This window comes from Taeniopygia guttata, chromosome 9, assembly GCF_048771995.1.
Source record: "Taeniopygia guttata chromosome 9, bTaeGut7.mat, whole genome shotgun sequence".
In the NCBI taxonomy this organism is placed as follows: Eukaryota; Metazoa; Chordata; class Aves; order Passeriformes; family Estrildidae; genus Taeniopygia; species Taeniopygia guttata.
This window is the reverse complement of record NC_133034.1, coordinates 26,017,936-26,040,656: the sequence shown is the minus strand read 5'-3', so window position 1 is coordinate 26,040,656 and position 22,721 is coordinate 26,017,936. Positions and strand designations below refer to the sequence as shown.

The 22,721-nt window shown below is 38.4% G+C and overlaps 2 protein-coding genes across 8 annotated transcripts in view; one reads left to right on the top strand and one right to left on the bottom strand.

Annotated features, from left to right (window-relative positions):
* Positions 1 to 550: 550 nt before the first annotated feature.
* On the top strand, positions 551 to 19,691 carry HPS3 (HPS3 biogenesis of lysosomal organelles complex 2 subunit 1). 2 transcript variants are annotated; one of them, XM_002190406.7, is made up of 17 exons: positions 552 to 924; positions 1,796 to 2,290; positions 3,600 to 3,786; positions 4,764 to 4,849; positions 6,587 to 6,779; positions 7,049 to 7,130; positions 9,041 to 9,195; positions 10,702 to 10,810; positions 11,021 to 11,202; positions 11,568 to 11,745; positions 12,375 to 12,605; positions 14,151 to 14,336; positions 15,520 to 15,708; positions 16,262 to 16,369; positions 16,726 to 16,932; positions 18,237 to 18,327; positions 19,476 to 19,691. In XM_002190406.7, the coding sequence occupies exons 1-17, from the start codon at positions 702 to 704 to the stop codon at positions 19,601 to 19,603; spliced, it is 3,030 nt and encodes a 1,009-aa protein (XP_002190442.4). In that variant the 5' UTR covers positions 552 to 701; the 3' UTR covers positions 19,604 to 19,691. The 2 variants fall into 2 exon arrangements, with proteins under 2 accessions (XP_030136298.4, XP_002190442.4); XM_030280438.4 differs by lacking the exons at positions 9,041 to 9,195; positions 10,702 to 10,810 and having other exon boundaries at positions 551 to 924.
* Positions 8,966 to 22,721, bottom strand: part of CP (ceruloplasmin) — a 30,017-nt gene continuing 16,261 nt past the window's right edge. Inside the window, exons 19-21 of one of the 6 annotated variants that reach the window (XR_012057364.1) lie at positions 21,453 to 21,700; positions 14,124 to 15,287; positions 12,345 to 12,900 (exon numbers count right to left, since the gene is read on the bottom strand). Coding sequence is in view for 2 of the 6 variants with exons in the window: in XM_072933358.1 (XP_072789459.1) it covers positions 12,848 to 12,900 (53 nt within the window). In the remaining 4 variants the exon portion in view is untranslated. Of the gene's footprint in view, positions 11,257 to 12,344; positions 12,901 to 14,123; positions 15,288 to 16,094; positions 21,701 to 22,721 lie in introns of those variants that run through there. The other 5 variants (XR_012057365.1, XR_012057366.1, XR_012057363.1 and 2 more) reach the window with 5 other exon arrangements.

Here is a 22,721-nt window from a genome sequence, read left to right as displayed (position 1 = left end):
GCTTGTGCAAAAAGTGCTGACCCGGCCAGTTAGAGCATGGCGCTAACAACACGAAGGTTGTGGTTTCAATTCCTGAATAGGCCATTTAGCTAATAGTGATCCTTGTGGGTCCCTTTTAACTGGGAATATTCTGTGAAATAACTAAGCTCTTGTTTGCGGGGTGTGCTGGTTTGGGTGTGAGGTTTTTTTGTTGGTTATTAAGAAAGAATTGCTGTATTAAAGTACGAAAAAATTTGTTTTGACACTGGGAGACTGGAAGAACCCAAGTTTCAGTAGCCTAATGCATTAGGCACGCTCCTGCTGGCAGTAGCAGCTCCAAGCCGTGCCCAAGTGAAAGCTGCTCCGCACAGACCGAACACCCGTCAGCAAGGTCTTCCATTTATAAGCCACCGTTCCCAGTCCTCCGTCTCCCACTCCTCATGGATCACTTCCAGATTCTCTTCCCACTCGAGAGCTCCACCAGCGTACGGCACTGCTCTGCCATAACGGAGGATTCCTGGGGGTGCTCACGCAGCAACTGAGTCACGCCAAGGGCACACGGAACCTCGCAGGAGGGTACCTGTGCCGGAGGAGCCACGCTGCCGGCCGAGCCCGCCCGCACGGCGCCGCGGGGAGGTGGCTCTGCGCAGCGCGGAAGTGCTGGGCGCCGCCCCAGCAGGCTACGGGTGCTCTCCTCTGCCGCGGCGGAGCTTTTCGAAGTCATGGTGCAGCTTTACAACCTGCACCCGTTCGGGTCGCAGCGAGTAGTGCCCTGCAAGCAAGAACCGGCGCACTTCTGCTGCGGCCAAGATGTGCTGTTCGTGGCCAGCGCGGCGGCCAGCTGCAGGGTGGAGGTGTTCGCCGTGCGCGAAGAGGGCCGCTGCGAAGCCCTGGGCTCCTTCGCCACGCTGGGTCCGGTGCTGCGCATGGCGCACAGCTCGGCAGGTGAGTCCCGGCCATCGCTGGGTCGGTGAGGGCTGGGCCGGGGACAGCGGGACGCGTGAGGTCTGGGTGTGTGGAGCGGGCCTGGGGCTCCGCTGGGTGGGGATGGCGGGACAGCCGGGTCGGGGGCGGGGGCCTGCGGAGGCGGGCGGCGAGCGAAGTCGCTCGGGCGCTGCTGCGGGAGGAGGGTCTGGCCCTCCCACCCGCGTCTCCCTCGGGCTCTTTCTCAGGCTGTTACCGAGCCTGAGGTGGGGCGCGCCTGCCGGAGCGGGCTGGCCTGCGGGCCGGGCAGGGAAGCGGGGGCCGCTCCCAGCGCCGGCAGCGCTCGGGAGTGCAGGGAGGTTTCGTCTGCCTCCGCCTCTGTTGCGGTCTGTGCTCCTGCCCCTGCTTTTTTTTTTTTTTTTTTTTTCTTTGTGTTGTTTTTGTTTCCGTTTTTTTTTCTTGCTTTTGTATTTTGTTTTTAGAATGCGGAGTGGGGTGGTCGTTCCAGCCCATTCCGAATGAATCTCTTGGTCCATTGTTTTCCATGGTCTGTAGAGAAAAAAATATTTCCTCATTAATGGGTATGAGACGGTGGGGAGGTGGAGGGAACTTTGTGTGCAATCACAACTAACAGAGAGTATTCATACAGGAGTTACTCTGGACCTACATCTGTAAGTCTTTGCTTTTGATGGTGTGTGAATTGTGTACCACCTAGAAAAGAAAGTTGTACTTTGTATTCAATTAGAGGAAAATTGGTGAAAACTATTTCTGGAATTTTTTGTTAAGAGTTGAGACTTGAAGATGTTGTTTCTAGCGTACTACAGCAGATAAAGAGCTCAGAAACCGTCATCTATTTTTTTAATGATTATCAGTATGACTGCTTTCTTTTAAGGAGACTACTTGGTGACAATTGAAGAAAAAAGCAAAGCAACTTTCCTAAGAGCATATACGAACTGGAGATGCATGTCTGCAGGGAGCTCTCGTGTGTGTGTCCGGATGGTTGGTCACAAGATGGAAGAGTCATACAGTGAAGCCTTAAAAGAACAGATGTCAGTTGTTGAAATGCCACTTTCAGATCCTCCACTGTGCATTTCATGTTGTCCTGTGAATGGAGATCTTCTTGTGGGCTGCAAGAATAAACTAGTCATGTTCTGTTTGAAGTACCGTGTCATAAACCAGAATTTGACTCTGTTAGATTTTGAACGTTCCTTAATTTTGCACATTGATAACCTCATTCCTGCAGAAGTTGCATTTTGTGCCAGACATATAGCTATAACAACAGAGCTGGATGTTCTAATCCTGAAACTGGAACTGGTCCAGCAGAGTGCAGACAGGACAGACCAATGTGCTCAGGGAGTAAGTGTACCAGAAAAGTCTGTGGATGAAGGTAGGTGCTGAAATAAATTTTTAAATTTTTTTAATCTCCAAGAATCTGATAATTGATTCCCATTGCTCTGAAAGTAGCCTTGAACTACTTTCTTGAACTACTAGTCTTGAACTACTGAAGGCATTTCAACAAGGTCTTTGCCCTTCAGAAAATATTTCCAGATTGTCCTATTGCTGACTATCAGCTAAATATTCTAGAACATGAAAAGTTGTACTAACCTGCAGTTGGAGGTAACATTTCAAACAAATATGCCATCATGCTCCGCCTTTAGAGGCTGTACTGTCCTCTTGCAGACACAGAATTAGGTCCCTGTTTTAGGGTGCCACAACAGGCCAAGTTAAAGTAACAGTAGTTCAATGTGCTGTGTTTAGGAAAAGTATTCTATCAGTGTCACTGCCTAAGTAACTGGCTTACACAATTAAGAATGTTTCTGTTGTGATGTCTGTGTACTTTTTTAACTGTTAGGCTCAGAACCTGCCATAATCAAGCAAATTCTCCTTTTTCAGTCCTTTATCTTATTCAGGGGCTTGTCTTAGAATTATAAAAATCCCAGAAATAGATGTACTCAGGAGGTTTCATTCCTGTGTATTGCAAGATACCAATACATATGTAATCAATTATCAATTCCCACTTTTCCAAACATATATGTATGTATCAGATTAGCACCAGCAAACCTTAGGAAGGTCCTTTCTTTATAATTGAAGAAACTTAAAAGGAGGGTCATTTAGAAATGGAAACTGTACCTAGAAAAAATTTACAAGTAAATAAGATTTTCAGATAGGGACAATATAAATGCAGTGTTCTTCACTGAGTGAAGATGGGTCTTTTCTCAGATAATAGTGTCCTGCCCCTAGGTTTTTTTATTACTAAAAAATACATAGAAAAGTTCCAGTTACTTTCTGAGTGTTACTAGGATTTGCTTTCCAAGACTTAAGTTAGGTGAAGATAACACAACTTCCTGTGATAGCTGCCTTTGCCTTCTCAAAACCTCTTCAGCCAAAAGTCAACATTTTTTGGTGACCAGCCATTTGCAGCACTTGTTGCCTTTCACTCACCTTCTAATGAACATTTTACCTGTTAGTTTTTTTTTTTTTTCCAGAATTCTTGACTCTTAAGTATTCACACGGTTGAGGCTTAAATAGGAATTGTTCCCATCTTTTAGTACGACTGTTTTCAAAATTTTGTGGTGTGAGGAAGCCAATGCTAGCAGGGTAGCTGTAATTGGAGTATTTAATTGATATTGTCATACTATTTTCTTACTGCTGCATGGAATGGTTTGAACAATTAAGATGGCATTTTCATTGCTCAGGTGTGAAAGATGAAAATACTTCAACACATCCTTTACAGCTTGAATTAGATGAGTTCATCATATGTCAGAAGCCAGTGGAATTGCTTGGGGAAGAAAGTAAGCTATGTGAGATACCTGTCACACTGGAATCCACAGAGTTACCTACAGAAGACACAAAGCACTTCCAAGTGCAGTATCTGCTCTTCAGGTATTACAGACATATTTTCCCTTTTGTGGGTTAATTTACTACAAAAAACCAAACTGTGTTGTGTGTTCTGTCTTTTTGAAAGAAAACTCCTGATATTTTGACTTCTGGGGTTTTTATAAGGTTTGGCGTTTCTTTTGAACAGAGAAAAATATGGGATACGGAGGAAAGTCCATTTTTCAGTATCTTGGAATATTTCACTTGGAGGGGACCTGCAGCAATCATCTAGTGTGATTGCCTGACCACTTCAGGGGTGAGCCGCTGTTAAAGGGTATTGTTAAAGGCACAGTCCAAACGTCTCTTAAACAGCAGCAGGTCTAGGGCATCAACCATCTCTCTAGGAAGCTTGTTCAGTGTTTCACCATTCTTGGTAAGAAAATGGTTCCTCATGTCAAGTGTAAACCTCCCCTGGCACAGCTTTGAGCCTTTCTCAGGATCCCAAGGAGAAAAGTTCAGCACCTGTGTCTCCAGGTCCCCTCCTGAGGAAGCCAATTTAGTCTTCCTTTTTCACCAAAATTTCTATCAAAAGCTGAGGAAGAATTGATGCCAGGGTCCAACAGTGAATTCCAAAGCAAAGCAAGGAAAAGGATAACACATAGTAGGAAAAAAAAAATAGTTTTGGACATGGCATGATGTTCCATATAGCTCAGTGGACTAAAAATAAAGAGGAAAAAAAAAGGTTAAATTGAGGTCAAAATCAGTTGCCGGATTTCTTCAGTGATGTTAAACTTTGATGTGCATCTTGCAGACAAGCAAAGAGAGAGGATTTAGGTTGTAGGAACTCTTATTAATAGAGTTCTATCTAGGTGTGCTATGTGCTTCTTGGCATTGCTGTTAATGGCATTGGTAGTAGGAGTGTGCATTGTTGTTGAGTGTTAAAAGATGAGCTATGCGTCTTGTAGCCAGTGCTGTTTACTTGCCCAAAGTATATCTCATAATTTTTCACTGCAGTCCCATGATGTTTTGAACTTTTTTCCTAGACGTTTTGCACCCGACCAGTCACCTTTTGGTTTTTGTGAAGAGACGAAGTTGCACTCTGTTCAACTGCTTCCTGTATACCAGACAGGTAAATGGATATGTGTGAATACATAATGGGCTGTGTCACAGGAGGCTTGAGAAAGGAAAGAGCTTCATTGTGTATCCTCTTTCATACACTGTGTGATTTCTGTATGATTTGTTTTTAAATTGAGATCTTTTCTCCTTTTTCAATGATTTAAACTGAACTTCTATTAACAAAAAAAATCTTTTAATTCCGCCAAGTTCTACATAAACTTTGAACTAAAATACTAATTCAGTGCACCGTAAGTGTGACTAAAACAGCTTTTATCAGTTCTTTAATGATAAATTTTGTGTTGCAAAACAGTTACTCTTTACATTGAATTAATAAAATTCTCTTTCGTGTTACAAGATACTAGACTGCCACTCAGCTGAGGAAATCAAATAGTAAACCTTAATAATCACTAAGATACTGGTTACCTTTCTGAAGGGCCTTAATTAAAACCGTAAGGGATGAATGCAGATTTTAGGGGTTCACTAGCTCAAGCCCCAAAAGACCCATGGAAGAATTTAATGCTATATGTTAGCAGTCAGAGTTCATAGAATCATAGAATGTCCTGAATTGGAAGGGACTCACAAGGATCATCGAATCCAGCTCCTGGCCCTGTGCAGGAGAACCCTGAGAATCCCACCAAGTGCCTGAGAACATTTTCCAAATACTCCTTGTGCTCTGGCAGTCTTGGGCCATGACCACTGCCCTGGGGAGCCTGTTTCAGTGCCTGACAACCCTCTGGGAGAAGAGCCTTTTCCTAATATCCGATCTAAACTTCCCCTGACACAGCTTCATTCCCTCAGGAACTGGAAGTAGAATGCTCTTAGATCTCTCCTCTGTCTCCTCCAGGCTGAACAAACCAAGTGTCCTCAGCCACTCCTCCTATGGCCTCCCCTCCAGACTCTTCACCATCTTTTTAGCCCCTCCCTTAATTTCTTCTCTAATAGGTTTATATCCTTCTTGTATTATGGTGCCCCAAACTGCCCCCAGGACTCCAGCTAATGCTGCCCCAGTGCAGGGCAGAGTGGGACAATCCCATCCCTGCCTCCCCAGCAATGCTGTGCCTGATGCCTCCCAGGATATGTTTGACCCTTGACTTTTACTGACTCCTCACTCAGTTTGAGATGGTTGGCTGTCTGCTAAGTAGCGATGCCTCATTTAACTTGCAGCTGACTGAAAAGAATGAGCTACTTGCCATTTAACTCCAGCTGTCTTAAGCTCTTGTGTGATTTACAGGCTTTGATAAGAGGGTCTGTAGAATATGATCACAGCTGTTGCCTGTAAAGTGACATCCTAATAAATTTTGTCATTTCCAGCCTTTCCTTCCCGTAAGTAATACCTGCTTTTTTGTGATCTGCAGCTCTGGATGAGCATTCATTCAAACTCAAAAGTAATTGTCTAAGATCTGGATGAGCATTCATTCAAACTCAAAAGTAATTGTCTAAGATCAGACTTTCAGTCCCGGGATGCTTAGTTCTGGTGAATTTAGGACTCTTTAATGCTGTTACGTCTATAGAATTTCTTTACTAGGTGCTAGGTCCATATTTTTGTGAAAATGTGTCCAAATGAGATTACATGTCATACAATTTTTTGACATGTGCACTGAGTAAAAAACTTCTTTTTACTAGCTACTAAGAAAACTAGTCTGCATCTTGGGCAGGTTTGATTCTGTCTTTTAGGCATCAGGCTTGGAATGGAATTGCCAGGTTTTTATTTATGAAGTACACAAAATGCCTTTCTCATTGTTATATGTAGGAATTTCTGCAACAGCCTATGAGAAAACTGAGAACAAGAGAAAACTTCTGAGTCTCTTCTGCTTTTTCTCTTTACCTCATGTTGGATATCTCTACTCTCTTGGGAAGTTAGTAGAACTAATTTCTACCTACCAATATTCAGAGAAGTCAGAGCAGGCAGTCCTCACTCCACAGTTCCTGCACGTCATTACAAGGTACTATGCTTATAGTTTTACTGATAGTATTACTACGTTTCTCTGTGCTGCTGTCCTTTTACAATTTTTTTTCTCCTCTGATACATCCTTCATAGCCTCCTGGAAGTCTCTGGGCAGGCTCATGTGCTAGTTCAGCATACCCTCCTGCTTGGGCTTTTAAGTCCATTTCTTCAAAGGAGAAAGAGCTGATTAACTGTAGTCTTGGCTACTTGACTTTTGCACATCGTAATTTCTTTTCTTCATTGTTGTGTTTTCTTCTTTTCCTCTAGTCAGAACCTGCAGTGCTTCACAGTGCGATGCAGTGCAGCAGCAGCTCGTGGTGGGGATCCATATATTGACACGACCGTGAAGGTACACCTCTCATTACCTCACTGATCGAGTGGGGGTAGTGGTATGGCACTTAGTTGACTTAGGGTTTGGAATCCTATTCATTTCTGGTGGCTGAACCAATAAAATAACATCCAAAATGTTGTATTTCTTGTATTTTGGTGGTCTACCGATGTCTCAGTGAAACAATCTATTATTGCCATGTAAAATTTTAGACCATTATAGAATGTTTTCAAAAACATGAAAAACTATAAAATCACTTATTTTTAAAGCTAAATTTCATACTTTTCTGTATAAAATTGAATGAAAGGTGCAGAGTTTTCTTTTATTGTGTGATGTTTCTCTCTCTTACGTGTCCTTGAAAAACCAGTTTTTCTAAGAGGCATGTAGGCAATCGAACAAGTCTGCCACCACAGTCTGCCCACATACTTAGGGCATGTTTTTTAGGAGGAGGACTTTTGATCTTTGGAGGTCTAAACTTTACCCCTTCCTTAAATTGCTTATCAGTAAAAATCTATTGAATGTAAAGATTGTGATACACATTAGTAAAAGTAGTAGGAAAAATAGATGGAGGTGTTTTTTAAGGTAGCATTTAAGAATTTCTTCTGAGCATATAGGCAACAGATACAAAGAAACCATAGGACAGTAGAAGTTTTATAAAATTTTCAAGAGCCAAACATGTATTCTCTGCTCTGGATAGCTAATACCAGCACATGACACAATCTTTCCTGTCCATTCTCTAGTCTCAGCTTTCTGCATTTTCACTGTGGGTTACATTTAAACCCATCGCAGTTCCTCCAGTCAGTCAACAGGCTGCCTCCTGTGTCTGTAGGAGTTTTGGAGAATTGTGATGATACACAGATTTCTGTGCTGCAGCTTGCCATCCACAGTGTGCCCACCCACTCTGGCATGGATCCCTCCATGGGCTACAGTGCCTCAGGGGTGTCCCTGTGCTGGTGTGAGTCCTTCATGGGCCAGTTCCCTCATGGGTATCCCTGCCCCAGTGTGAGATTCAATTATTCAATTATTCAGATTTATGTTGAATTCAACAGAATTACATTGAATGTGAACAATATATGCAGATAACTGATGTGCCTGCAACTTTATTTGATGTGGTTTTAGTTCTTACACACTCCACTGTGGAGTTTGAAGTGTTATGGTGGTTATTTTTATTATTTGCCATTGCTATTTTTCCTGCTGTTTTTTAAAATCAGGTTTAGAGCTGCCTCATTCTGGGTCTCACTAGCCCAGGGCAGGCTAGAGCGTCCAGACCTCCACTGTAGGCCTCCACCTCTTAAAAGAAATGTTGAGGTGTTTTCAAAAAGCAGGTTGCTCATGTAATGCTGTGTTGTCTTGTTTCACTATGTATGTTAACTTGTAAATGTAGTATTTTGTCTTTTTAAAGCTGTAAATTTAGAATATTTCTGTGCAAATGAGGCTGCATTTTTCAATTTTTAGTCTAGGATAGATGATAGCTTATGTTTTACTTAAAAAGTGCATATAGAACAAATCGGGAAAATAATACTGGCTATGTGAGGTAACAATAGGCAAGCAAATATAATACTTCTATCTGGAATTGTTTTTTATAAGTAACTGAAATCAAAACTTTTATAACCAGTGGCCAAATTCAGACTAATCAGTATTAACTTTTCTGCGTTAGGCATCTACCTCAGGTTTAGTTATTTTGAGAAACATAGCTGAAACTGTGCAGTTGCTTTGAAGAGTGAAATAATTTTTTTCACTCATTATTTAAGTGATTCTTGTCAGGCCTTTATGAGTATTTTTATTCTTGCTTAAATGAATCACTCAAAGTTAGGAAAACCAGTGAATGTTTTTAATGTCAGATCATTGCAGAAAGGTTACTTTTTTCCTGATTTATTGAAAAACTCAATGTACATACAGTGAAATTACAAAAGAGTCACTTTTCTTTATAGGCTTGTCCACCTGTCACACTGGATGTCTGTACATTAAGAATGCAGCTTTTTATAGGACCAAGAGCTATCTGTCATTTCAAAAACCATATAATTCTTTTAACTAAGGCAGACACAGAAGATATTACTGAAAGAAGAAAGCCTACAAGAAGGATGCTGTAAGGATTTGTGTCTTTTAGGGAGCTGGTTCATAGTATCTCTGTGTATGGTGCTGCATTTGTGGATATTGAAATTTAAGAGTGGTTCCTCTGTTGAAAATCTCTCAAGAAATAATTGCCTTCTAAGTGATTGAGAAGAGCAGTCAAGCTTTTTTTCCAACTCTATTGTATTTACTGACACAGAAGAAATGAGCATAAAGTCACAAATGCCTGAAATCAAGAAAATGTTAAAATAACATTGCTAAGAATTTATCCTGAGAATTAAAAAAGTATTTATCTTGAGAAAAAATGTAGAGTACCAAAAATATGTAGTGCCAAAGCTTCAGGTTACAAAATATGTTGCAGCACAAAATTAAATGTCTTATCTTTGCCTAAGGGTTCTTGCCAAGAAAGCTGTGAACATCACTGTAGTTATCCATGACAAAAGTTGGTCAGACTTTGCCCCAAGTTATAGTTGTAGCCTGTGTGTAGCCAGAGGTAAATGTGACTTTTTACAAGTTTCCAGGGAACCTGCTATTCCCTTTCCATTTTTGAAGGCTTTTCATTAAACAGCTAAGCAGCTGTTCTAAGCAGTGATTCAGAAACCACATTTATTAAAGTCAGTTTAAATTAATTAATAAGAGTAGGACAGTTTTAGTTGATTGAGCAGTTAGTTGACCCAGTATTTCATAAAGTCTAGAGCAGACATTATTCACAAGAAGGTAAGGGGAAGCCTGTCAGGAAAAATGACTATTCAAAATCCTGAAGTTTTCTTGTATAAAGCACATTTTCTGCCAGTTGCGTTGTTTTGAGTATTCAAATATTCTGTCAGAATGGCATTTGAAGAAGACACACTTTTTGCCTTCTGTAAAGAATGTAATGGACAAATACTAAGCTTACTACATAGCACAATCATTTGAAAATAAAGATGTAAACATCTTTACATCTGTACTGGTAAAATAAAATCTAAAAACAGAACAAAAAGAGTCTGTTTTCTTACAGTGTTTTTAACCTTAGGGCTTTATAGACCAAGCGAAAGTTTTAGAATAAAAGTATTCTGATGCCTCTTCATGCCATGTGTTGGCAAACACTTCGATAGAGCTGCAGGGGCAAACATGCCCCTGGAGATTAAACAGCTAATTTAAATTACTTAACTGTTCAAGGTCTGGTTGGATAAGGCCCTGGGCAGTCTGACCTGTTCAATGGGTGGCATCCCATGCCTATGATGGGGGCGTTAGAGCTAGATGATCTTTAAGGTCCAAGACAAACCATTTGATGATTCTATGAGTCCTGATACTCCCTTGTGTTAAGCACAGAAGATGTAGTGGGCAGTTCTGATGATGACTCTTACGTGTGAACATGCCTATCCCTGTTCTGTTATTAGCCAGTATGACTTAAATTCACAGCTTATATCTCCAGCACTTACTAGTCTGCAAACATACCTATTTATTCATTTGAATTACAAAATGAGTGTGGGTTTTTTGGTTGCATAGTGTTTATTTCAACACTGACAACTCTTTTCTCTAGTTCCAGAAAGGCTGACAGCATCAAATCCAGAACAAATTCTGAGTCAGAGCCTGGTTGGAATTTATATATTATAAACACTGTTTCAACAATTCAGCTTTACAGAGAAATGGTATTGCCCAACTCCTGCTTTTGTTGTTTGCTAACTAAAAATAAGTACTGCTAGTTAATCTCTGATGCATGTCATTGTTGAATATGGTGTAATATATTTCTTGTGAATAGCCCATAATCCCTTTTCAAACCGATACTGTCCTCATTAAAATTGTTCCTGTATATTCTTAATTTTTGTCAGCAGCCTAAGCATATGCTTTGTCTGTTGTAGGTAGAATATAGTAGAACTTACGAAAATGTTAAAACTGAGAGCTGCATCCATCTTCTAAGTGAGGCTCACTTACTGGTCAGAGCAGCTATAATGGACCCTCATTTCCTTAAATCAGATGAGAAGGAAGATCTTCTAAGAGCATTCAGAGAAAGTTGTGCCTTCTTAGGAGACTGCTACAGCAGGTATGTTTTAGATGTCAAAGTAGCATAGGTGAGCTGCGTTTCCAGTGGTGTAACCTTAAAATGAAAATCCATAATTCTTTGCTATTTTACATTAGTATTGCATATGTAATACAAAACTTTCTGTTTTACAAAATCAGTTTAATCTAGTCCTTTCTTCTGGTTGTCTTTATTGTCATTAAACAGAATTCAATTATTCAGAATTATGTTGAATTCAACATAATTACGTTGAATATGAACAATACATGCAGATAACTGATGTGCCTGCGACTTCATTTGATGTGGTTTTAGTTCTTACAAAGAGTGATGGCAAAAGCATTGCCATTAGTTGTTTTGTTATTTTTTTCCTTCCTCTCTATTTCCTTCAGGTTTGACACAAAGGATTACCACCTTGCTTTGCCATACTACAGAATGTCAGGTTTATCCATGACTGAAGTTTTAAAGAGGCTAGTTTCAGAAGGTGATGAAATACAGACATACGAGAGAGGATTTATATTTTACTTAACTCATTCTCTTAATGAAGACTCAAATGAAGAATTAAGTAAGGTAGAAACAAGTTGGTTTATATGTAATCTGCTAATTTAGATCTGGTTTTAAGAATTGTGTATCAAATGTTACTTACTTTCCCTTTGAAAATGCTGAGCTGCTTTTTTAGTTTTACAGTTATTATTTTTCACATTATTTTTATTTTCCCACTTTTGTTGAATAGCAGGCAGCACCTGTGATGCTTTGGACTGTGCTCAAGCCACATCTTACAGGTTTGGTTATCATGATGGATGTTGCTATGATCTGGTTCCCACTTGCACAGAGACACTTCTGTTTAGGAAAGCCCTGCCTCAAATTTCTGTCATCTTCAGTTCTGTAGCAAATCAAGCTGTTTCTTTGATCATTGTTAAATTGTACAGATTGCTAAATACAATTCATTTTAGTGGCAGATGTTCTCCTAGCAAGCCAGAATCACCAGCAGTTAGAAATCCTTTGCTTTTACCGGTAGGGAGGAGAGAGTCAGGAAAGGTGCTGTGATTTGATAGCTAAGCTGAACTTGTCTGTTTTTAAAAAATACAAACGAAACCTGCCACAAAAAACAAAACAACAGAACTGCACTACTTTTATATGCCACAGAAGAATATACATCTGAAAAGATCTAAACTGTCAAATGGCTTTTATTTCAATAGGAATCAGGAAATAAAGTTCTCCAGATATTCTATCTCGCGGACCCTGTGCAGCTGCCTGATATCCTTTGCAGTCCCAGCATGAGAAACATATGTCCTTTGACAGCTGTGAAGTATCTTCAGGAGGTAGAAAAGATGATGCCATCGGTGGTCCTGACACTTACTAAGGCTTTCTTGGCTCTGAAAATGGGAAACCTGACAATGTATGAACATGAAATGCAGTCCTATAAGGAGGTAAAGTATGCCAAGAGCATGAGCTGTTCATGCTTTACAAAGTCCAAGGCAATAGTTTCACTTAGAGTTGCATTTTATAGTAAAAGAAGCTTCCAGTCACTCCTCTTCCCCCTCATATGTTGTGTAGGCTCCACTGAATGTCTGCAGTAACAGTAGAATGTACAGTTTGCCCTGCAGGTAGGGTAGTCTTGTCTTGATGAAGACTTACAAAATAAGCAAGTTTTGAAGCTCTTTATTCTTGATCAATTAGATGTTGTTTCACTGGGATGTAAACAACTCTGCCAGTGCTCTTCAGCTGCATGGGAGGATTGAACAGAATATTTATCCATTGTGCTTACAGATTAAAGTTGCTGTATACAATTGCACATCTTATGTGGAATCAAAGCACTTAACGCTTATTAAAACCAGATCAGAACTTACTTCAGAGCTATCAAAGTAAGAATTCCTCATCACTGGGGCAAAAATGTTAGTGGACCTGTCTCTGCTGCAGATGTTCACATTGTGTGAGACCAGTCTGTAAATTACTTCTAGTTGAGTTTGATCAAGACTGTGGAATATTAAAAGGTGATAGAGTTTGAAACAGAGACTTTTTCTTATAGTGGAATATTGGGAGTCTGAACACTTTTGAAATAAATGGATAACTATTTCAAAGTTAGATATCGTGCTTTGGTGAAAAAAAGTCCTGCAGAGTTTTTAAAGTTAGCTGGTTTTTGAGTTGCAGAGTTGGAACTGTGGGGAGCCGTTTCAAAAATTCAGCACCATCTGCTTTGGCAGCAGGTGCTAAATTTCCCTGATCAAGTGAAATTGCCATGTTGTGAGCAAACATACACTGTATGAATGTTATTTTGAGAATAAGGTGGCTTAGGCTTGAGTGTTTTTGGTTGGATTTTCTTTCTTTCTAATCTGATCTGTTGAATATGTTCTATTGACCTTCATCTTTAAAAAAGCATTTTATTTCAAAGTAGGAAAAAACCACTTTCAGAAAGCTGATCTTAATATTTAGGTCTGCCTTATATGTCTTCTATAATTAATTTAATTTACTTAGGCATTGGTTTTCCACTGTCTTTAAAATGGGAATAATACGTTATACTCACCTTCATAAGCACTCACATAACTCAAAATAGCTTCTTGTTGAACGGAGTGTAGCACATTTTGATCATTGTTTCAGGGGTATTTTCAAAATAAAAATCACACTTCTGCAGAGTAGCCTCTTGAAAAGTCAGCCAGTGATTTTTCAAACTACCCTGTATATCAAGTGCCTTGGATTACTTAGTGAAATCAATTTTATGCACACTAACTCCATCTTTCAACAGCATATTACTTTCAGTGTTTAGGCACAAGGCCTGTTTTTCAGGAGTCGCTACTCTAGAATGTGGTTTGCATCTCTGTCTCTGGAGAGCTACCCTATGAATTGCAGAAAGGATTTGCCTTCTTCCCTGACTGTTTCCATCTAAATTTCACTGGCTGAGTAAATACTGAGTTTACTGAATAGAATAACCTATATATTGAATTATTTACCTGATTTATATCTATTTATGTTTGTAGACAACACTGGCTTGCGGCTTCATAGGGCAGCCACGGCTCCTGCAGCAGCGTAAGGAAGGAATTGTTATGCCAACTGAGTTTGCTGTTCACCTGAAGGAGATGCAGCCTGGTTTACTGGTGGCTGCCACTGTAGCTTTACATGAGAACAGTAAAATTGAACTAGAAGAAGCAGATACCTTTTTCAAGGTTGGCCTGTGATCATGTTTTTGCTTCTATTTTTTTCATAGTGACATTGTTGTGGGAAAGAAAAGCAGCCTCAGTTGCTCCCTCACTCACAATTTAGCATTTCTTCAGAAAGAGCGAGATGAGAGGTGGAGATACTCTAGTCATGATAGATGGTTACAGAGTCAGAAACTGAACCTTCTGGAATTAAATACTGGTTAAGTAGAGCAAAAAAAGAAAGCAAGAAAACAACCCATTAGGTTCTTTGCTTTTAACCTGTCATTTGAATGGAAAATACCCTGATCTCAGAACCCTTTCAGTGACTTCCTAGTGATTAAGCTTCCTAAGGACACGGAAATGTAACAGAATTTAGATAAATTAATTCTGTAATTTCCTTTTAAATAAATCTTCAGTATTAAAACATACTTCTAAAGAATTAGGCTTAAATACAGATATATGTTCTGATGAGCTGTATAAATCAGTGAAAGAAAAGTATGTGTCTCCAGTTTATAAGAGGAAATACTAATAGTTTTTCTAGTGTCCCTGAAGTTTTCTTTCTTTCAACTGGGACTAGACAAATATTTTTTTATTTTCTGTACAATTAATAGCAACACTTGGGTTAAAACATGTGTTCTTCAATGTACATGTGTTGCTGTCTTAGGTTTATCTGTTACTGTGAAAGACCTGTATCAAAAAGATTCAAGTCATGAAGTTCCAATTAGAACAAGTGTTGTTGCTTAAAACCATTTGGAAACCAAGTAAAAATTCTTTTTGCTGGCACAGCAGATCTTAAAACATCTTCCTTGTGGGTCCCTACCATGATACCCAGATGAACTACACAGCAGATCTTATCATGGACTGTAGAGACTTCTTTTCATGACACTTACTTGTCTATTGGCATATGTAAAAATCCTCATTAGCAGTCTGTAAATACTTGCTGACAGTTGCACTGACATTTCTGGGAGTGGAGTAAATCTTGAAGAAGAAATCAAATCTCTTGGTCAGAATTGATTTCCTTAAAATCTTGTAATAAACTTTTTAATTTGCATAGCAGTGTATTACATAGAATCACGGGACCAAAATGAAAAATGAAATCAAAATTCTCCTTCTAGTAAAAGTGAAAAACTGTTCCTCTTGTCTTTTCTAACTTTTGCTATTAGTAATCACCATAGTCTAACTTGCTGTCTTCTATTGTTTTTGTTCTTAGATGTTGTGTAATAGCAGTGAAAACACTATTCCCCAGCTCCTGGTGGATTTCTGGGAAGCTCTTCTTGTAGTGTCCTCTCAGGAAAAAATACTTCAGGAGCTCCTATTGAGGGTTACTTCTCAGTATGTTTGGAGAATATCAAAGAAGCAACTTCCTGAGACTAAGCCATTGAAAACAACAGAGGATCTAGTAAGTTGTAAACCATGCAGAGGAAGTTTTAGGACTGCAGGGTTCCTCCACAATCTATCCAAGTACCATCCTTAATATTTTAATTCTGGACAGTTTATCTCTTAAAAGAAGCAAGACTGAAATAAAATAAAATAAAACTTCTAACTGATGTGCAGTTAGAAGTTAGTATTTCTGTCTTTGGCCAATTTTGCTCCATGGGGGCATTTGCAAATATACTTCCAACAGGAGTCAGCTCTGCATAGAAATAAGGGTTAAAACAAAGCAATGAGAATTTGTCAGGTGGATTATTTACAACTTTACAAAGCTAACTAGATGAGGAAATCGTGTGAATGATGAATTCTAAAGAATTATGAACAGGAAAGCTGAAATACATAACTAAATAGAAGTTTCCAGTTAATTTTTTTATTAAATTGTGTGAACCAGGAAAGAAGAGATAGGTGCTCTTCTAAATTACTTTATTTGAAATTAAAATTTTCTGTACTCACAATGAGTTTCGTATGGAACTGTCGCTAACAGAAATGTTTATTTTGCAACTTAATTCTGTTTTGTATAGATAAATTCCTGTAGTCATTTTGGGTTGATTGTCCCATGGGTAACTTCCATAATGTCAGTGGGATGTTTATATGACAGAGATTACCACGAAGACATCTCAAGATTACAGGTATGAAACATGTATTACATCTTATTACATCTGCTTTATATCTTAGATCCTTCTGCAAATGTTCATGTTTCTGTGAACAACTTTCTCCAGCAGTCTGGAGACTTTTATCCAAGTTATCCAAGTCAAAATAAAAGGTCGACTGAAATGATGGAAGAAAAAAATACAGAAAAGTTCTGTTGATAACAGTATTTACATTTGCATCTACTCTAAACTTGCTTTCCCAGTTTTCAGCATTATTTATTAAAGAAAGTATTATTTCAGGATTATTCCAACAAGTACAGGCTTTTCTTATAAGGTTACAGTTAGCATTTTTTACAACGTTTGTCTTAAATCTAAACAATACTTCTTGTCTTCAGTCTCTTTTATGTAGTCAGTCAATCAATATAGCTTCAGCTCTGCCTGTTTTGGAGCCCCTGACAGAGGCTGACAGTGTTGGCCTCACTGTCCGTGTTCTCTGCAATACCCGTCTGGGCAAGTACGAGGAAGCCATTGACCAGCTGCTCAGCAGGTGTCCTGATGCAGTTGTGTTCTACGCTCAGCATGAGCTGAAAGGTGACAGTCAGGTGGGCTACTTTCAATACAGTTATTCACTATCATTTGGGGTTTTTCCCTAACTGAAATGCTGTATGTACAGATGGACTCTGGGTGGATCACATAGCCTAGCTCTCAGGTAAATTGCTTAGCTTGAGTTCCACCTCTTCCTTGGAGTTTTAATTCCTTAACTCAGCCCCCAGTAATTGTAATGGAATATTTTTTCCTCCATTTTTTTTTGCCACTTACTCTATTCATTGTGGTAAACTTGAATCATAGTCTTTTAGATGGCAGAGTGCCTCAGAATAAAGAATGTTATGTTCTTTTTCTGCTGTAAATTAAAAGCTATCTCATATCTCACTAATGGACTATGTTCTGAATTGTTTATAATGTGAAATCTTAGTAATAAGCTAACTGATAAGAGAGCATGGTCCCTTGAATAAAATTGCACTTAAATATGTTCTTCCTGTGTTCTAGTGACATCTTCTGACCTAGCAATCAGAATGGTACCAGTATACTAGTGGACAGATTATGTCTTTGTGTCCCATTTTCCCATTAGACCTCTATACAGTTTTAGTGTTGGAACTGATTTTATTCTAGTGTTCCAGGACTACAGGAGTTTATTTCCATTTCCCAGCACAGCAGCTCTGTCGTATGTGTGTACATACATAATTGTATGGAGCTCTGCTGACTAGGGTCAGGAAATGTGATCTCTACCAGACAGATGTACTAGAACTCTATTCAGAACCAGATTTGAGCTTTTTATTCAAATCTGAAAACAGTTTCTGTGATTGTTCCCACATTAGACTAGAATGTGAGGTTGTAGTACTGCATCTGAACACAAGTTAAAATAGCTACCAAATTTTAAAGGAGGAAAGAAATCCCTTTCCTTCTCTCCACTATGGTCTGCAAAAATGTGCACAAAACCTAATGTACTGCTACAGCTGTTGGAATGAGACGGATCAATTCAGGAGACAGAGCAATGCTATTCACCACTTTCCATTGAGCTGTTTTGAGAAAAAAAAAATTCTCTGACTGCATTAGTATTGTGAATTAGGTGATTTTTTTTGTCATTTATACTTTTTTCTATAGAGGTATGAGGGACAATGTGTAAAGATTTTTGAGCAGAAAAAAGTTACACTGAAGATTGAAAAACACAACATATGCAAAATTACAGCATTTCAAAGCATTATATAAACGAATTATTGAGTTCGTAATAACTGACCTGTATTTGTACACATCTGAGCTTAGTTCAGGTTATTTTTAGCAGGTCTTTCATACTCTTAATTTCAGTCCTTGTTCATTTACACGTTTACTGTTGGGTTTTGTGTATTAGGCTCTGTGGTGGAACAAGTTGCTTCCTGAACTTTGCAAGAGAACTAGACTTACTGGAAATGACTGCCCTGTTCTTATTTCATCACTCAAAGGTAAATCAATTGGTTGTAACTCAATTCCAGAAGGCTTTGTATAACAGTTAACATTCTTAATAACTGTTCAGATTAAGGACTACTGAGATGATACTTTGGAAAAAAGGAGGATCTTTTTCTTCAGTTAAAGCTAATGCAATTTAGCAACCTTTTTGGTCATTAGCACAGAATTCTGCAAGTAGGCAGTGTAGCCTCATAAAAATCTTGGACTAATTTTGTATTGAAAACAGGTAAGTTGTTGTAATCATACTATTTCTGTATAGGTAAGGAATAGATACCATTAAAAAACCTACTAAACTGAACTAATTCTAATTGGTTTTTTTCTAGGCTAAGTGACTATATTGTTCTTAGGTAATAGGCTGTTATTGATAACACGGGGAGGCTTCAGTGTGTATTGATGATTAGGTCATAGACTAAAAAACCAGTATGTTAATATTAGAAGTAGAGAAATCCACCCTAGTAGTTCTGTAGTCCTATCATTACATGTTTGTAAGAAATTAATAATTAATAATATTGTGTATAGCTGAGGGGCCAGTGTGATTGTTTTGACAAATTAGGAATATTAAATAAAGCATATATATTGTTCAAAGTATTGGACAATACTTGGAATGGATACAATACATTGGAATGCCTGAGAAAAACAGCATTGTGGGGTTGGATTGTGCAGCACAGTTCTTGTAAGTTTCTAGTTTCTGGTGCCAGCAGTTTTTCTTTGGATTTATTTTCACGCAGTAACTGTGTTGTAATTGGATAAGAACATAACATTACACGGCTTGGTCTGAGAAACTTCTTGCAAAGCATCCAGTTTTACAGATTGTGTTGAGTTAGGGTACTAATAAGATTTCTAGGGCTTGCTTTGCATTTCATACAAAACATATGAAACACTAGATCAGACTTCATAAGAGTGCCATGTGTGGAGCCGGTGTGTCAAGATAGAGGCATGTTTTTGATCAAAGTCATAATTTCAGTTTACTTTGTAGATTTCCCATAGTTGTGTTTGTACACAAATGGCCATGTCTCAAATGTCATTCCAGTTGTAATATTTAAATAATTTGATGTCTTTAATTAATAATTACATTGTTAATGGTTTTTTTCTTTGTTCTAAACTCAAAATACCTAAACAATATTTTCTCCGCCGCTCTGAGCAGAAACTCTATCAATTGTTGCAATGGAACTGAAGCTAAGGGATTTCCTCAGTCTTCTGCCAGAAGATGGAACTGCAGCATTTTTTCTGCCACATCTTCTTCACTGCAGCCAGAGGAAGCTGGTGACCTAAAATAATGATCTGTGGACTGCTGTCCACTCAACTACAATTTGCTGTAATAAAAAAGTAAATGAAACAAGGAGTATAACTCCTTATAAGATACTGTGTGCCTTCCTTCACATACATCTTACATCAACTACTGAAGGACAGCTGTTTCCTGAGGCAAAGAATCTGTTTTGAAGCTAATTCTGCCAAAGCAGCTAGGATATACAGACTCTACAGTACAACTAAACATACAGTGTTCAGTGAAAGTAAAGCAGAAAGACAGTCTTAAATCTTTGTTAGTTGGATCACTGACCTAGGGAGGAATTCAGGCTCAGGCATGTGTCTAACTGTACGAGTAAAATGGAGTACCTTACTCTTCCAAGTGGAATTGGGCCCAACTGACTTGATGTTGCAACACAGACATTTCCTTGAATTCTAGCTGGCAGAATCAGGCTGCTGCTCCCTCGTCTTAGTTACATACCCAGGCAAGTGTTATACAGAAAATGTTTTAATTTAGCACTTAGCAAGAAAAGGCCATTAATCCAAGAGAAACAGAAGTGGAAGATACGTACTACAGTTGGCTTGCTACATTTTCTTTCTTCTGTTATGCTCAGTCAGTAGATAGTATTTGAAGGATCACTAGGCCATGAATCCAGAAAAAAAATGCTTATTTATTCCAGGGTTTTTGGTAAGCATCTCAGGTGCTTGTGCATGTATGTACTGATGTTTGTCTGTCTTGTGAGCAGAAAGCATCTTTCTGCTCCTTCAGAGCTGGAAATTCAGTCATAATAAGCTGTCACAATGTTTACAATGTCCTTATGAATGTAGTTTGGGGTTTTTGACAATTACCAAAAATACAATGACTCCCATGATCCCATAACCATCTAAAGGCATAATTAGCTGACAGTGACTCTATTATAAAGTATTTTCACAGGAGTTGCAATGTTATTTAAACCTGTAGAAGTCAGTCAGAAGAGACCATCTATATTTCAGCTAAAATACATTAACAAAAAAATGAGATAAAAGTAGTTTAACTTATTCACATAGCATTCCTGCTACAGATAAAATGAATTATCTAATTTACTGATAGGTATTATGCTGGTTTCAGTATAATGTTTAAAAAAGACCAAAGTGATTTAGGCTTGTTAAAGAGAAGCAATTTCATTCTTGCAGGCATAAAGCCCAGATATCTTGCTTTCCCTGCCTGTCCCATACATTTTTCCTTCTCATTTAGCATGGATCTAACATAAGGGGTTGGGTTATTGGAATGCAACCATATCACTCTTACTGTTTTAATTTTTGAGTAGCATCAGCCATGCTCTAACACTGCTGCTTCTACCTGTCAGGAAATACTTTCTCTTTCCTTGCCAAGAGCTGCAACAGCAAAATGATTCCACTGCAAGAGTCATCAGAGCAAAGCTTTTCACACAGTCACCAAATTTTGGCCTTCACTATCTGCTTTTCGTCAGGCTGATTTCAACCTAATTTTGCCTTAGAATTATTTTCATAACAGAAAACCAAATCTTTTAAATGCACATTCTTGAGAGGTACTACTGAATAAAATTGCAAAGTAATTAAACAGAGATAACTATTTTGTTAACTGCTCAATTATACAACACTATATCCATAGGTTCACACTGAAAAGATATAAAGTGATAACCAAATTCATGTTTTCTAAGCATTTACTACAGACATACTAGTAAAATGTGACAGGATGACTGATAGCCCAAATTTTGCTGTTACTCAAGGTTATTTGCAAACTTTAAAAAAAAGTACATTTCTCTTCCATGTTCCTCAGCTGCTAAATAACATGCATTAGCCATCACCTAGATATGTGTCGCTTATAAGTAGCTTGTAAGTTACTATTTTCACTTACAGAAACATAATATTTATAAGCTGTTACATCCATTCAGATGTCTTAGTCTGTGGTTCTTTTCTTAGCCATGGCCACTATGCGAAATCCTCCAAACAGTGTAGAGATGAGTGATCCAGAAGAGTATTTTCCAAGAAATTAAGGTAGATCTTGGAGGATCACTGTGTTAAAATGTTTTCATCATTCTTGAGTGCCTGGCATGCCTTTACACTTGAACTGATTGAACAATCTTGGGAACAGAGACAGTTAGTCTAGAAGGAGAAAAATAGCTTTATGTTACATTTCATCAAAAGAATACTCTGTGCATGTGGCCAGCAGAGTCCAAAATGAGCACAGAGTATCCAAGTACCTTCTGGACATTGTAAGTTAGATTTAAAAACAACTTTAAGGTGCAATGAAGTTTAATGCAATTAAAATGAAGTTTAGTGCAATTAAAATGGCTAATAATAAAAAATCCAATGTACAGCTGATCCAAGTTGAAAACCTGTTTTTACGTGTTTTCTGTGTACTCTTAAATTAGCCTTATTATTGTCTGGACATCTGGCATAACATACTCTATAAATCAGTTTTAGTTTCATAAAATAGAATTAGTTTCTGTTTCATATTCCAGTGGTTCATCAAATAGAATTCAATTTTCTATTTAACAATGCATTCTGTATTTTTTAGTATAGCTATAAATGTAAATCATATGGTTGTATATATATACATACATCACATATTTTGAACTCTTTCTACTGTTCTCTTTCTCTGAATACCTGTTATGCTCTGTCTTTTTAGTACTGAAAAATGATGGTTTAAAAATTGTATTAGCTTTTTAGAAATAAGAACTTTTCTTCAAGATTTTTCACTGGTGATATTGCTAGACCAAGGTAATAGTGTCCTTAAAGCTACAACATGCCCTTGAGAAAGTAAACACTACTTTAGTTTTTCAGTACTTCAGGTGTATGGGGATGATTAATTCAGCTGTATTTAGCAGCTGTCCTTGTTTTGAACAAAGATTGACATGAAATCTGTCACCACTGACACTTGGGTAGAGAAGTACTCTGTCTCATGAAGAATTCTTTTTAAATAAAAAAATCTTTTTTAAAAAAAAAACCTTACATTTCATGGATGGTAAGTTGAAGTAATAGTCAGTTGTCATCCAGTCCTTTAACTACTTCATTTTCCTGAGCAGGGCTGAGAGAAGTATGACCAGGTTGCCCTGCAACATCTTGGCTTCTAGACATGGAATATTGCTGGGTGCCCGAACTGGTTCTAAGTATGCTGTTGTGC

Excerpts from the sequence above, each read along its gene's own strand:
- HPS3 (XM_002190406.7), top strand. The coding sequence starts at position 702 with ATGGTGCAGCTTTACAACCTGCACCCGTTCGGGTCGCAGCGAGTAGTG. Across the intron at positions 3,787-4,763 it reads GTGCAGTATCTGCTCTTCAG|ACGTTTTGCACCCGACCAGT; the intron begins GTATTACAGACA and ends CTTTTTTCCTAG. Across the intron at positions 10,811-11,020 it reads TTCAGCTTTACAGAGAAATG|GTAGAATATAGTAGAACTTA; the intron begins GTATTGCCCAAC and ends TGTCTGTTGTAG.